The sequence below is a fragment of the Lytechinus variegatus genome, chromosome 17 (genome assembly GCF_018143015.1).
Source record: "Lytechinus variegatus isolate NC3 chromosome 17, Lvar_3.0, whole genome shotgun sequence".
Lineage (NCBI taxonomy): Eukaryota > Metazoa > Echinodermata > Echinoidea > Temnopleuroida > Toxopneustidae > Lytechinus > Lytechinus variegatus.
In genome coordinates, this window is record NC_054756.1 from 21095005 (window position 1) to 21111403 (window position 16399).

The window sequence follows — 16399 nt, forward strand, 5'->3', positions numbered from 1 at the left end:
TCATTGCAACCACGGACTTTCGTCATCCACAGAATCGAGGGAGTTCGCGGTCCATTTGGAGATGAACTCGGAGGGTTAATGGACCTCGCTACGGGCGAGACAGCTTCCTCGTCACGGCGACTCCGCGCTGACCTACCTGACCCCTGACCTCTATCAGGGGTCAAATTCAATATCGCAATGGATGCGAGTCATCAGCATCATCATTATCTCCTTCTCTATGAACGAGTGTCATGTTTTACGAGCATTCTCACTCACTCGCTGTTCGTAATCAGTTTCTCCCATTAGGCTTTTAAATCAAAATGATAATTGAGGACCATTCTTACAAGAAAAAAATATGAATGATAATCAAGGATTTCACGGAAGCTAACTGGAATTACACCATAGAGGGCGCATGTGTACATTCATCATGTAACAGCCATGAATGGGGAGAATAAAGATGGGATTCCCCAGGGTATTGAATTGAATTGATTTATCGTTCGAGTAGATGCTTTGATTGCTTTCATTAAGACAGTCGCATTGGCTTGCAGATGATGAAATAATAATGATGGGACAAGTAATGCTTCCCCATGCCCAAATGTCATAGTTCTTAGATGGAAATATATGTCATGGTCGACCATTACATTCAAATGTTGCGCAGCAAAATTAGTATAGATTTCACTTTCATTGACGATGTTTTTTCGTGAATATATTGCAGTAAAATCTTGAAGTATTCACAATTTTAAGGTTGTGTTCAGATTTCTCAAACATGAATGTCATTGCATTAGGTGAAATTAAAGTTAGGTTTGGTAAGCAATGACCGATTGTTGCGGGGGGAGCATTTCCCTCTTCATTTCTGACAATCCTGGATTCGCTGCTGTTGGATGGTGTATGAAAGGGAGCCTTAATATCAGACTATCCTCTGTCGGAAGGAGGAAACCCTCGACCTAAATTAACAGCTAGGTACAGAACGGGTCTTCGGCATCGGGGGATCATATCGTGTTACAGGAGAGCGCGCATCCCGCTCGCACCTGGCCGGTGGGAGCCGCAGTCTCGTCGGCTCCGATTCCAGTCTCTGCACGGGCAGGAGCCACCGCCGTACCTAGTGCGATCATCACCCAAAGACTACTGGCCGATTCGAGTTTCATCCAATAAGCACCTCCGCTCTCCGGGATAAAATAACAACTTCATTGACCCAAATAGGGTTTGGCGGAGGTGACCAGACCGTATGGGTGTCGGGGATAAATTGCTTCTCGCCGTAGTCATAATAAGGCAGGAGGGGGATTAATACACCATAGCAATGAAGATAAATTGTATTGACATGAAGGACTATCAGATACCTGAAGGTACTTTCCTCACCCTGGTCAGTGGTCTTGAGAAGTATCCAATTTAGGCCATATTTATCCGTCCGATGAACCCCCGAAAAGAAGATGGCGTCACCTACCCCGTCCACAGCTTCTCTGTCATGTCTATATTAAGATCCATTCGGATCGAATGTTATAGCGCATACGTTTGCTAATGTTGATAAAGAGAATTATTGGCCGATTGTCAAGGAAAGATGGATAGGTAGAATGTTACATTCTCAACAGACCGCTTACATGATCACAAACTAGTTCTAGCATGAGAACCTCAAAAATGTTAGGGATTGTGTATCAACAACACTTCATTTTCCTTTAATCAAGACACCCTGTATTCCTTGTATTCACTGCGCTGTTATAGGTTTAGAAGAATTAACAGTCCCCGAGTCCGCCCATCCCATAATTACCAAAACTTCCATTTTGTTACAAATCTTCAAAAATCCGTCTTATGTAAGTCTTCTTTGAACTGAATGCGAAAATTCTGTCTTTGTCATTTTCTTGCTTCTACTTTTTGCAATTTCTTAACAACACTCCAGGAAAACATTGTTAGTCAACAGTTATACACCCCCCTCCCAACCGTATTACGTTTTTTTTATAGCTATGCTGTATCTGCCAACATCTTTTCAAAATCTTTAATTTTTTGCAGAATTCTGTCAGAAATTTGGCAAAACTTGACAAAAGTGCAATAATCTGGCAATAGTAGATAATCAGATGAATATTTATAAAAGCAAAAAAAAGAGTTGGGTTATCCGCAATGTTAATTCAATAAGCATGAAAGGTTTACACATTCCTTTTCACAGTTGATGTTCAAAGACAGCTTAAAGGTATTGTTTAACTTTGTGAGCAGCCAATTTAAAAAATTCTCAAACCAAGATGAAACATGTGTACAAGTGCATGTATTAAAACTAATTAACACTAAAAACAACCATTATTGTGAATGAAAAGCTAAAACTACATGGCAAACCCCGATTTTGTAAATAGGCGTCTTATAGACACCCAAATATTACACGTAGGTGTATGGGATGAAATTAAGATGGTGTTTCCGGTCACTTTATATTTCAATTTTTGAAGCACTAAATAATTATTTTGGAACGCAATTTTTTCTGGGCTTCATTTTTTGTAACATATCACAGACACGGGTGACAAGTGTGGCCTTCTAGCTCAGATTTTTTGAAAGTCAAACCCAATGTTAACCAATCACTTTAAACCGTTCCATTCGGCTATGCCAAATTTTCTTAGCTCATTCGATGGTCATATCTTGAATTTGCAATAATATTTCGATTTATCTAGGAGGACAAGGAGTGAATTATGTTTTTTTTTGGGGGGGTGAGAGATAAGGATTTTAGATTCATCACCAGCCTATCGCATGTAGTCTCAATGCACTGAGAGTTTTACGAAATTTCACTTTTACAAATACGAAACAGACAAGCAGGAGCAGGTGGAGCGCTGTGACACAAAAGGAATTAATTGAAAATGTTTATCATCTCACGCGGACTTCAAATCCTTCTTCAGCTTTTCTCCATTTTGTTTCCAAAGATTGTTGTCAAACGCAACCTAATTGCCGTGACAAGACGCAAACAAAAAGGGTTAAGTAGCTCTTCGTAAATGTTTTGTTGCTGGAAAAGGCACGCATGTATTCTTGAATGGGCGATCAGAACTTATTACGTCATTTGCTTCATGTTTTCCATTGATAATTTCGGGAGGGGGACTTTGTTACGCGTGGCCTTTCCCGCCGCATGGTTCTTCATCTTCTTTCAATAACTTGAAGAAATTATGAATGCGTTTTGTTCAGAAACCAAGACAATGACCGGGCCATACTTGAATCTCAGTTTCTGCTTCTATTAAGTGCCCATTGTCTATTTTCGTTCTGAAAGATGTGTAAGTGTTATACATAACTACTATCCCTATTGTGGTTATTGTAGCGAACTTAATGAGCGGAAAATTGAAGAGGGAGCTTATAAGAAAAAGACGCAAAACTACGTTTCTTGCTTGGCCACAAAATGACCATCGGCAATTTTGCTACAGTATTTTTCCCCTCTAGTGCCTCTTGACTTGTATGTTCTATTTAGATTGTTAGTAAGAAGCAAAAGTCGAGGCAAGCCATAAAAAAGCTCTGCCCTTGTTATTTTGCAATAGAATTAGTTTTTGTCTGAAAATAGGGAGAATCGCGTAAAACCACACGAGTTTTAATAACGACAATCATCACCGACTTGTTTGACCGTAGTAGTAATGTTGGCTCATGGTGCATGATCAGCGATTAAATCACAGCCATTATGAGTTGTATAAAAGAGGAATTGGATAAGAAATTTCCAGTATGAAAACACGAGCTATCTCCATATTCACCAATGTCTGGAAAGGTGTTTCTGAATATTCTCATTTAGCTTTGGATATTGACTACAATGACCTTATATAAGTTTTGATTGATTTATAACCGTCTTTGAATGAATACCAAAAACAGAAATAGTCTGTGATTATTATTTCAGTCATTATAAAAGCACTTTGAACACTAGCTATAGGGTCATACAATAAAGGTTCAGTTTGAAACATAATATTTCGTCACACTGATAATTTATACTATGTTGCATCCAATATATTCGTGGCAGAAGTACTTTCACATTATATGTTTGTGTGTTTGTGCGTGAGTGGATGTGTACACATGTATATCAGTATATACATTTAAAATGACGCACACACACTCGCACATTTAATACTTTCAAGACTAAATTAGGTTGGTCGATAACATCCCCATTGCCAACTGTTGATTTAAACATAATGTGCGGCAAGTGAATGGTATTTTTTTATGACCAATGGTGGTTAGATTCATATATCAAAATAAGATGTCAGTGCATATTTGTGGGCGTTTTAACCCCTCTATGTAATTTTAATATGTCTTTTCATCTTTTCTATTGTCAATATAATTTCATAAACATAAAGACTTTCACATGCTGACCATTCCTACTGATTTATCATTAATTACTTAGCTAATATGACCACTTTATGTGTACATAAATGTCTTATGTTGAGTGTGTGTGGAAGTAGGTGATTTTATTGCGTTTTACCATGATAAAATTATTATTTGATTACTGATTTTTTTTTCCTTTGCTTCTTGTCCCCACTGTATTCCCTTTTCATTTCTTCCCTCATTCTTTTCTGTTCCTCTCCTCTCCATACCTCTTCATTTTTTTACTTATCCTCAGAGCGAAATCAAAGAATGGTGGTCGATATCTCCGGGAAAGGTTGGAGAAGATCGGTCTAAATTTACCGGCAGGAAGACGAAAAGCAGCTAATGTCACTTTATTTACCTCACTAGTAGAAGGTAGGTCGTGTATGGTTGAGGAAATTAAGTTGAAATACTCCCCCCCCCCCTTCCTTTTTTTTTGGGGGGGGGTAACAAAGATCTTTGATCTTGGGATGTTTCGTAAGAATCTATGTAGCTATACTGTAGCAGTTATTTGTTCTTTCTGTCATCCGCCAGAACACTGCAGAACGTTCAACATCATCCGTGGGGGCATGATTTGACCCGGAATTAAACCGGTGACCTCGCCGTTTTTCAGTTGGATATGCGTATCCCATGTTCATTGCTTCACTTAGATCTAGATACAAATACTTTTTTTGAAAAACAAATGTACATTGGCTGTTGTGATATTTGCAAGTTAGTTACGAAATCAATTTGTCCATTTTTGTGCCAATTTAGCAAAGTAAAGAGATGGGATTATCATGTGCTAATATGCATCTCTAATAAAAAAAGAAAAAAAAGAAAATACATCCTCGCTGTGATACAACGAAAGATTTTGTTCCACGAGCTTTGAAACCTTTTATTTCCAAAGTATTTCCGCTGGATAAGAAATCAATTTGATAATCGAAAATCTCTGACAAGGCTGAAATTGCAGCAAATCCAATTTTTATATTCTTCACCTGCGTTTGATGTTAAAAATGGAATATTTGATTCGGCATGGATGTTGTTTGACAATCTTTTGAAATGCAGTAATCCCTTGAGGGTTTATAGAGAGCTTAAGGCAAACCCCTTAAAAGGTGTTTTTTAAAATCTCGAAATCCTTCAGCTATCGTATGAAGAATTATTGTTCTTCTCTTTGTAGCTACTCATCATTCCGATATTGCGGTTTGAATTTCTTACTGAATTTATTCATAGTATAGAGTATCGAGGCGATTTAGTTTGAGATATTTTCTGTCCTCTTTTTTTTCTATTTTTCTTATAGTTCAACCTTCTTCCTACGATTTTGAAAGTAAAGCGGAATGCCTCCTCGACACTTATCTAACAGGGATATGTTTTCGTTTCTTTATGTTCATATTAAGATTATTAGGTTTTCTTTAAATATGGAGAAAACAAGGATTAGACATTTATGATAAAGAAATAAAAGTTGTGGATAAATTATCCAAATACCAACTGTTTGTTTGAATATAATCATTACACAAACAATATTGTGATGATTTTTTTAGGGAATTGGATTATTGATATTTAAAAACAAAGCTAATAATATTTTCTAAAAGCATGCTTTATAATGAACTCTAAGGCCACCCAAATTTAATGCTATTGTGGTAAAGGTAAATTAAATTTCGGAAATGAAAATACCCCAGTAAATAAAATGTGATGGGATAAGTAAATATACTTTATGACCAAACGTGATCCGTTGTTGCGTGCGGCACCTACATCCATGTGGCATGGGGTAAATTTGGTCAAGTGATAACAATAAATATCGTGTCATATTCGAGAACAGGAACTTAGTATTTCTGCCCTCGGCCTTGATGTAAGACTACACATCAAGGTTTGTATCAAAGCTATCGTCACCTTGAATGTCACCGATACCTGGCACTCCGTCGTTATCGATCGCATCCAAGGTCACGTGCGTCTACGGCTACGTCTAATTGGGCGAGACCAATACCTAAGATAGTATCGTTTGCACATTATCGCTGCTGTGATCTGTTGTCGTTAGATTGTAATCATTTCGTGGTTGGTTGATTATTTTTGTCTTTAAAGTAAAATGAGGTATCAAAGTACATTCCGATGACACAAGTGGGCACCTTCCCTTCCAAAAGACCGCAAAATTACGGATGTTTCTAATTTTGAATTTGATATTTGGCATATTGAAATTTCTTTAATGTATTATAATTTCATAGATGACACGTCGTAGGTCATCAAGTTCAATGTAAGAAAATAAAAATGTCTATCATTGTGCATTGAAAAGCTATCATTATTACAAAATATCAATAGGGAGATATTAATTATATGATATTAAAAACAAATCAAATATAAGCTGTAGACATGGTAGAGATTCTTATATTTTTCAAAAATTTTCCGTATAGGTTTAGGATTCATAGACAAGAAAATCACGTAGTCATAAACTCAACAACTTTTTTTCCCATAGTATTGTGTCCAGGTATTTAGTGAGTTAAACGTGCCCATGCCGTGAGCGACACGTTAAGATAGCTAGGTCATGACATCACTCCTTAATCATGAATGTAAATGGCCAACTTACATCAATCTGAGAACATGGAGATAAGAAACCGTCGCCATCTTTATTACGTTTCTCGGGGTTTCCCAAAACGATGTAACGCGTTTATCACTGAGTTATGCTACCCAAGGCTGAGTCATCGCCTCCTTCGCCGTGTCCGTCCCCGAGCGTTGCCCGAGGCTTGCCTACTCCTCTCCCCACTCGGGGGTAGTCTTGAGACTGGGAGATTTCGATAAATTAACACGAAATTACAGCTTCGGCCAAAACAACATAGCTGTAGTGGTATTCGAGTGTCTCGAGTAGTCTCGTTGGCCATTTCCGAAAATAATTTTTGGCAGCGTGTTTTTATTTTAAATTCTTAAGCGCTCTTTTCCTGTGAAGAATGCAATAAAAGGACATTAAGCTTGAGCTTGGCTTCCGGTGCTGCTTCAACCTACACGATTCCCGTGACGTCACTAATTCACTAGGCCAATATTATTGGTTTTGTAAATTTATACATTTCCCACAAATAAATATAACTATAAAGCGAAATATCACACTTCTTATTTTCTTTCTTTATTCCAACAGCGATTATGATTAAGAATAATAAAAAAAATCCACTATTTATGCTATTTTAAGACTATCATGTAAATTTAAGATTACATTTTTGTTGCTTTCCAGATTTTTGTACCCCCCCCCCAATAAAAAGAAGGGAATTACGCCTGGTTATTCTTGAAAATATTTTAATTGTTGATAATGCAATTGATAAGACATTGTTCGAATTAGATCATACTGGAAGTGTGTTTTCTATAACATTCGATAACGTTCGATTAGTTTATGTACCAGTTATTGTCCATGTATGATTTCCACTAACTCTTGTTTTCAGTCTAATATGATAAATTATTTCCTCACGAAGTTTAATAACGTTGTTGGTACGTTTTATTGCCCGCAAAAGAAGACATAGCTTTACGGGGACTGTCCGTTGCATTTAACGGTGTGTTTTGCACCAAATATTATTCGTATAGTTACTGCAGGATCGGAGAGAACTAAGAATCCACCCAGAGAGAAAACAAAACAAAACAAAAAATCACGGAAACTCGGAAAGTTCTTGACGAGTGTATGGGGAATCGGGCAAATGAGAGAGGATTTACGAAGAGAGCGGTTTTTCCCCGCGAACCTATCGACATGAATACGAAGGTAACCCGAGAGCTCGACGAATTCCCTACCCGAATCTCACCTTTCCTCGGTCATCACTCGATCCCGCTAAAGTTTTTCCAGCCTCCGGCTCCTTGGACGATTTCGATGAAGAGGAAGGAAGGGGAGGAAAAGACAAGTGATAAAGAAATGGAAGATGAAATTATAATTTTTTATGATTAGAGGAAATAAAGGTTGATAAAATAATGAAAAAAAATAAATAAAGCACGTTGACTAAAATATACAGCAAAACAATTTTCTAGCAAGAAATTCTGGCATCAATGTTTCCATTTTTGTGTTTTTCAATAAGAAATAAGTAACCGTAGACTTCAACGTGATCCATGTAATAATGATTTTCATTATTTATTATTAAGGCTTTACCGCCCTCTTCCTTGTAAACCTACTGATTACATTTTTGCATAAATGGAGTTATGAAATTAATGAATAATTCAAAATAATTTGCATGGACTTAATCGTGGGTCTTACGAGAACCGTGACTTAATTAATCTTATCGTTCGAGGTTGTGTCCATGGGGAATATTATTATGAGTGGATAGTTCTTGTTATCGCCTTGGTCACCAAAGGTTGGGCGAACATAACTTGTTATTCTTACTCAAATTAAGTAAATGACATAAATCGACTTGTATATCCGTTAAGAAATTGACATTTGAAAGCGATGCTAGCAGTGATTTTCATGATGATGATTATTATTATTATAATAAAGTAATGAAATGATAATAATTATAATAAAAGTGATAATAATAATAACAATGATAATATAGTAATGATAGTAATGATAATAATATTATTATTATTTATTCAGGGCAGCTACATCACATTCAAAAACTGTTCTCCCATCAGGCCCCGATTCATGTTGTAATTATTAACAGATGTAAAATTGGAACGATTGCCTTTTTAATCATTACAAAATGCGTCCGTCCTGGTCCCCCTAACGCTATTTCCCCCTCCTTTTCCTTTCTCTGTCACTCTCCTCCACTCCGTTCCTGAGACATCCAGTCTACCCCCCCCCCCCCGGAGTCTACTAGCCACCATCATTCATTGATGCTTCCTACCATTTACTTACCATTTCCTCTTCAAATTCCCCCCTGAACTTGGCGCTCTATGGCTTCTTTTCAACTTCATACATAATGTTGTTTCATGGATGTGGTCGTGATTAACATTACTTCTCGTCGAGGAAACCCGAATGGTGTCCGTATCGAGTTTACCGTGAGCCTTGCGGCCGCTCCGCCGGATCGTTGCCGCTACAAAGGAGAGTTCGTTGAGGAGAAGGCCAGGGCCTCCTCTCTGATTTCAATGTTATCGCTCGTGTTTTAGGGCAGGTTCTCCGCGATCAATGGTGACAGCATCTGAGGGAGTAAGATAAAAGGTTTGGGGGTCGAGGAAGGGGAGGGACATTGGATCACCCAGAGAGAGGGGTAGATTAACCTGGTATCGGTTGGCCGAGAAAATACTAGTAACAGAATATATTTGTCACATTTTTCAGGATGAGAAAGAGATAATAGTCAACAATGACCACGCATTCACATTAACCTATTTGGGCAAGTAAAATAAAAATTGAACAGAGAGCTTTCTTTGATTCAGTTTTCACTTTTACAAAGGCCAAATGGTGATGTGTTAAGCTATTGTCCGTATAAGCTGTCTACTGCTCGTTTGCAACATCATAATTATTCTACAATACATAACACTATAATTAGGAAGTTTTAAGCGGAAATGTGAATCCTTCGAATTTACTTGAATCACACCGCCACCCCCCCCCCCAAAAAAAAGAGATTAAATCAATAAAGTAAAAGAGAATGGATGATAATAGCAGTAATAATAATGATAATGATCATTGTCATCATCTTCATGATAATATTAATAGGCATTTGTATAGCGCCATCTATCTAGAAACAATCTACTCCGAGGCGCAGTGTTATTATTATTATTATTATTATTACCCTGGCTTTAGCTCGAGATGCCTTTCAACGCTCGTGAATTCAAAGAATTAATCCTGCCGGTTACCCATTCACCTCCCCTGTGTCGAGTGCAGCACAGTGTGTTCTGTTTTATTTTATTAATTATTTATTACCATATTCACTCTAAAAAATGGAATGTTAAATCAACATTTGAAAGGTTGGAGGAGTGACAACCTTTTCCAAATGTTACATCCAACTTTGTATAAAGCTAAATCCAACATTTTAAGTGTTGGGTAGAACCATTTAAAGTGGTAAATGCAACATTTAGAACATGTTGTCAGTCCTCCAACCTTTCAAAATGTTGATTTAACATTCCATTTTTTAGAGTGTAAACGTTAAATGACAGAAAATAGATCATGAGTGACTGCCTCTATATACATGTTAGGTTTGCGAAAGCGACGAAATATTAGGCCCTGAAAATAATTATTAAAAAAATCAGCGTTGTTTTTGTAAAGCTCATTTAAAATGTATTCTGGATCTTATATTTGCTATTTACATCTTGCCTCTCTGTACGTCTTTCAAAGCCTAGGGCTACATCTGCAATTCGACGCCATAACTATTCCAGTCTCTTCAGTAAAGGCTTACTGGATATCCTTCACTCTCTCTCTCTCTCTTCCTTCTGTTTCTTCTTCTTTCTTTTTCCTCCTTCTTTCCTTCTTCTCTCCCATTCTTCCTTCCCGTCTAAACGTCTTGAGATAACTTGAGCTGAAGCCCCTCCAAGGCATCGTAGGCCGCCTATTGCCCACCGGGCGCAGGTGCTATGCTTGCAGCGGAAAGAAAAGAGCGCGTCATCTCTGCTACAACCTTACTTTCGCATATCTAGAACGCACAGCGCAGCGGGCGCAAGGATTGCTATGTTGCTTTTTTTTGCATGGCAAGGTAACGAAGACAAGAAACGTACGAGGATCCACATTATCCAAGATTCGTTTTGCCCCTGGCTAAATCTACCGTCCCATCCTCTACACGCGGAAGCAATCCCACTGCCTTTTGAAAATCAAAATTTTTGGCGTTTTGTTTCACGAATTGCCTTGCCCTTGCTCTCTGCAATGAGGGATTAACGAAGTGTTCTTCGAGAGGGAGAGAGGACAGGAAAATAAAAAGCGAAAGATGTAAAGATGTAGTGGGACGAAGAAGGGGGGGGGGACATGATGGATGGGAAAAGAGGAATCATCTTCGTGTACAAATTATTCCCCAATTCATCCTTCATTTCGCATTTTGAAGCGGCTTACCCAAGTCATTTATGATGAGGTTGGTGGTGTTGGACGCTTTCTTGTCCGTTGCCCTAAGGCGAACTATATGTCTTGAGCGTACTAACAAGCCCTGACACCCATTCGCTTGACCTGTTCCGTGGGTGATTAACCTTAAGGTATTGTCAATCCGCCAAGTGTAAAAGAAAAAGAGACGGCAAGAGAGAAAAGAAGACGGAGAGAAAGGAAAATCTTTGCAGAAGTCGTAATGCTTATCGGTTGAAGAAGGAAAATGGGAAATCTAAGAATAACAAGTGTGCTGATTTTATGATTATCGAAAGTTTTTTTCCTCGGCGATTTTTTTTTCTCCCCAGCAATCCCCCGGATGATTTTCATGCTCCATATTCATACAGCCCTCCGGGCCATATTACAACAGAACTGACTTTTCTTCTCCATCTTATCTCTTCTTTCTCTTCCTCCTATCAGAAACCTCTGAAAGCTTTGTCTTAGCGGTTTAAACCTCGTAGTTTCTCATTCCAGAATATTCTTGCATTGTCTTACGCCTTTCTTGAATAGTTGATGAATGAAGAAGCCAGATGAAGAATGGAATACGAGGACAATGATGAAGTTTAGCCTGCACCATCAAGGGTTGAATTTGAAACAGGACTTTAATAAGAATCTAAAAACTCGAAAGCCTTTCTAGAAGAGTGTACACAAAAGAATTTCAATTTTGGAGAGATATGTATTCCTGTTTAATCTGACGGATTTGTTTATTTTGTACACGAAAAAGACATAGCCTTTCATTGGTAACTCAAACTCGTAAGAATCAATTATCGATGTTATCAAAATAAATTGGTAAAGCCAGAGTAAATGGCAATACTGAGCGAAATGTTGTATCACGTGAAAATTCATTTTAATTGGAAAAAAAATTGAACTCGCTATTTCGAAAAAAAAATTGTTACTATCGAAATATTTCATTGCCAGTTTAAACCGGCTATTTCGTCAACATCAACCAGAAACTCAAAGTAAAAGTATGTTGTTGACTAATCTTAATAGTTTGCACTCTCCACACTGGTACACTATTACTGTTCAAAGATGCTGCATCGATTACTTAACACGTGATGACATTCATTCGTAATAACTAGATAAATCTGTGTGGAAACATGGCGTATGGCGTGAATAACCTTTTCAGAATCTTTCAGATAATAGCAGTAGATGTCATTTGGTACATGGGATAACAACTATTCCGGAATGGGGGTTTCGAGAAAAACTTCGAATATTATCTTCGTCTGAGATCTTTGCTGGAGGACATTTTGTTTGAGAAGTCTTCTTCAAAACATAATAGGAAATCAAAGTGAATTGGTGGTTAAAAATCATTACTTGAGTTCGCGCGTACAGTATGGGGGTGAGTCATATCACTTTGACTGAGTATATGCCCCCTGCGTTCAAGAAGAAAATAATGGCTAGTATTACTAGCATATCAGAACTAAGGAATCGTTATTGTTCGGATTCCCTACTTTGTACGGTAAATACTTTTGATTACATTTCGTCAGTGGAAGAGCAAATGATTTATTTTCATTATTTCAACTACAAATTAAATGCACGCACGAAACCGGTACTGTAACCAGACTCTCATACAAAATAAATTGAGACAGATAAAACAAGTATATCATCGCAGGATACTACATGTTAAACGTTTTCATCAAGTGTTGTTTGCGACAATGACGTCATTATCAATTCGCCTTACGCTTACTTCTTTACTCTGGGAGATCCTGAACAGAATTTCAAGGATGGAAGTTGTAATTTGAAATGCAAAATTGTTCCATTTTATTTGTAAATATATAGCAGGTCTTTAATGATAATGACCTTCTCACATCTCACTGGCCGACCGTATTCCTGCAGTTCTCTTCGTCATCAACGCCAGAGGGCGGTTTAGTCTCGGAAGGGGTTCGCTCGTTTTGGGAGCCAAGGAAAATTGTTGACGTTCTCCAAAGGTTCCGGGTCTGTCCTCCGGCACAAAACCCTCCCTCTGCACACTGGCTGAGAAGCACGAGACTGCCGTGATGGTGCAGTTTTTTCGCAAAATAGAACAATAATTCCCATTATTCATTACATTCCACCTTAAATATGGCTTTGATTTGGGGAGAAAATTAACAAGGGAAATTGAGTTAGTTCGGGGGTTAGTTAACGTAAAATGAAGCATCCGTAATAACCTGAAGTTGTCGACTTGAATCCAAATCATGATCCTCCGAAGACAACTTCTTTTTAACGGTATCTTTAGAATGACAATCCTAAAGCGATTCGTCTCAACCATCTAATCATCATCTATATCGACCTAGATCCCTAGATTTATCAAACATTGTTTTTTTTTCATTGAAAAAAAAAACTTTCATGTCAAATTGATTATAGATATGATGTTGAGTATCTTTTGCATTTGAATGTATGTTTTGGTTAATGGTGATATTTCGCTTTTATTTGCTGTCAATCGTCAAGAACGAAATTATGAAAGCTTATTCTCTGTTGTTTTTTTTCGTTCCACAACATTATTATTATTACAAACGTCTGCTGAAACTATTATTATTAAAGTTGTTATGATAATAATTATCATCATCATTATCATTAATGTTAATATAATTATTATTAGTGTCGTTATTTTGAATTTACTATTGTTACATTATTTGCATTATAGCCATAATTATCATCATCATTACTATCCTAAATAAAGTTATCGTCACTCTTCCTGCTTTCTCGATATCATTTTGATTTTTATCACAAAGCCTTGAATCAAGGGTCAATGCCCCTTGAAAGTAAACCATCGCACTTCAAACATGCATAAAACACGACTTTTCCCTCCCTTTTCTCTCTTTTCTTCCTCTTTCTTTCTTTCTTTCTTTCTTTCTCTCTCTCTCTCTCTTAAATATTTAATCTATTTTTTCCTCTCTGATACTTTTTTTTATTTCCTTCTTCTTTCTATTAAGCATGCAAATCTTTCTTTTGAGCAACCTAATCCATCATGATTAAAATCTCTTACATTGACTCTGAGTCTCTAATCGACCCGAGATGTTCAGAAAGGAAACGTGCACTTGCAACCTGTTTGTGTGTTTCTTCATCGACCTACTGGATATTACTTATTCTGTATAACAATCCAGCTCATTTTAAGACCATCTAGAGCGCCATTACCACTGACCAGTGTTGACCGTCTTGGTTAGTCGACGGTCATTCTTCCATTAATGGCTAATGAAATATTCATGAAGTGGGCAAACTATACTTGAACACCCCCCCCCCCCTCCCCCACTCCTTCCTACTTCCTAGTCATGCTGATCGAGACATTGTCTGAGGAATGTTGTCATTTATACAAACAATTTTAGTTACCGTATCGTTTTTATGTTGATTTATTGTTGGTGTTTTAATCGATAAAACAGAAAAATGAAAGTGTTTATATCATTCCATTAGCTTTGCCTAATATGAACATTTTCCAAAATGCTGCTCGTCCAGCGCCGCAAGCGTCATCTATACTGTCTGGGTGCTTATTTAGTTAATATCACTGATATAATGATAGTACACTGATGATTTTAGTAGTTGCAGTTTTATTTGTCCGTAATGTTTTAGCAGGTAATCTTTTTTTCTGTTCGCAATCTTTGGTGTTCTCGAGACTTTGTTTTTGTTTAAGGATTTAACAGTGTATATCGTTTTATTTCCGTATGTTTTAGAATTCTTTTGTTCAATCGTCTAATTTGTTTTAGAATGCAACATGAATGCCATGACTTGAAAGATATACGATTATTCTGTATAGTGGCGGTATATGTTCAAAACAAAACTCTTCAAAATGTTTGCCTTAATACTCTTACAGGTGTACCAGCCATACCGGTATTGAACCATGGCATATTGGAGATATTTTACTAAATCACCAACTTTTATTATTGTGACGATGACATGGCATAAATAATGCTTACAGAATGTTTGATAGCCCAAATTGTTCATTCAACATTTTCACAAGGACAAAATTGCCCTTGAATTCTAACACTTGATCGCACTGGTTGATGAGCATTGTTTTGCTCTGTATGCACGCTCTGTATGACACTGGTTTGGCGATCACGTCAGGAATGATATGAATGAAACATGCTAGCTGTAAAGAGATGATGACAGAGATTAATTTTAATGTATTCACATTCAGCATTAATGAGATGAATATAGGATCACATGGATGGTCACTGTGTGCCCATTATTATAGAGTGAGAGGGGGAAAGGGTCTGTTGGGAACAGCGCGATTAGCAGTTCCCCAAGATAGTGTGATATCCCCATGCATAATTCCGGTCTCTTTTCTTACGGTGAGCGACGGTGACGGATCGCGCTGCTATCTCGTTCGTATTATGATGGAGGATGGGCAGAATTGGCGCGATAAGAAGGAGATAGATCCTCATGATGATACCCTCTTGCTAACGCATCAAATTTACATTGTAATCGTGTACGAACATATCAGAGAAGATATGTAGGAAGATGGCACACTTTTACGGATAAATGCTCAGAATTGCGACCCAATTCCATCACGATATCAGTAGAATTGTGAACGTTCTTTGACAAAGTTTTATTCAGGTATTATACGTAAAATGCATGGTCTGGTGTCATAGATACATAAAATATCCGAACCCTCCCGACTGTTATGGTTTGTGTTTATAGCAAAGAAACACATTCCACGAACCAGAGTAGGCTTACACTAATCTAAAAAAAATTACAGCATTAGTTCTAATTGTTATTTTCGTAGCTCAAGAATAATAAACATGTTGTGAATGGTGGTACTCCAGTGAAAACGTTTTCCTAAAAACTGTATAGAGAGGCTTCGTTAATAACGTGGCACTTCATACCATTTATTCACGCGAGTGTCCGTGAAAGGCAGAACACCTTTGAAGCTTACAGAAATCCAACATTATAGTCTACTGTCTATGTTAGGAGAATATGTTTCGGGGCCCATGTCTTTTGATTATAACATTAAGTGACTAAAACACTGATTTCCCGTTCATTTTGTTTTTTCCCCTCTGCAGGAGAGGCGATACATTTAGCTCGTGATTTTGGTTACGTGTGCGAGACAGAATTCCCAGCCCGGCAAGTCTCGGAGTACGTCTTGAGACAACACTCAGATCCATCGGAGATCCAGACGAGAAGACAAATGGTGCTAGCGGCCAAGTAAGTTCCTTGGAAATTCCCTCAAACATGGCATCACCCTCAATTCAATGTTCCCATGGCTACATGATCAACAATCAT

At 37.6% G+C, this 16399-nt stretch overlaps 1 protein-coding gene across 1 annotated transcript in view; it reads left to right on the top strand.

The window, feature by feature from the left end:
* The window catches only part of LOC121430559 (transcription factor AP-2-alpha-like), a 45744-nt gene that overhangs the window by 23879 nt on the left and 5466 nt on the right, over positions 1–16399 (top strand). The window contains exons 4-5 of the mRNA XM_041627879.1: positions 4532–4650; positions 16180–16321. Of these exons, the coding sequence (XP_041483813.1) occupies positions 4532–4650; positions 16180–16321 (261 nt within the window). The remainder of the gene's footprint in view (positions 1–4531; positions 4651–16179; positions 16322–16399) is intronic.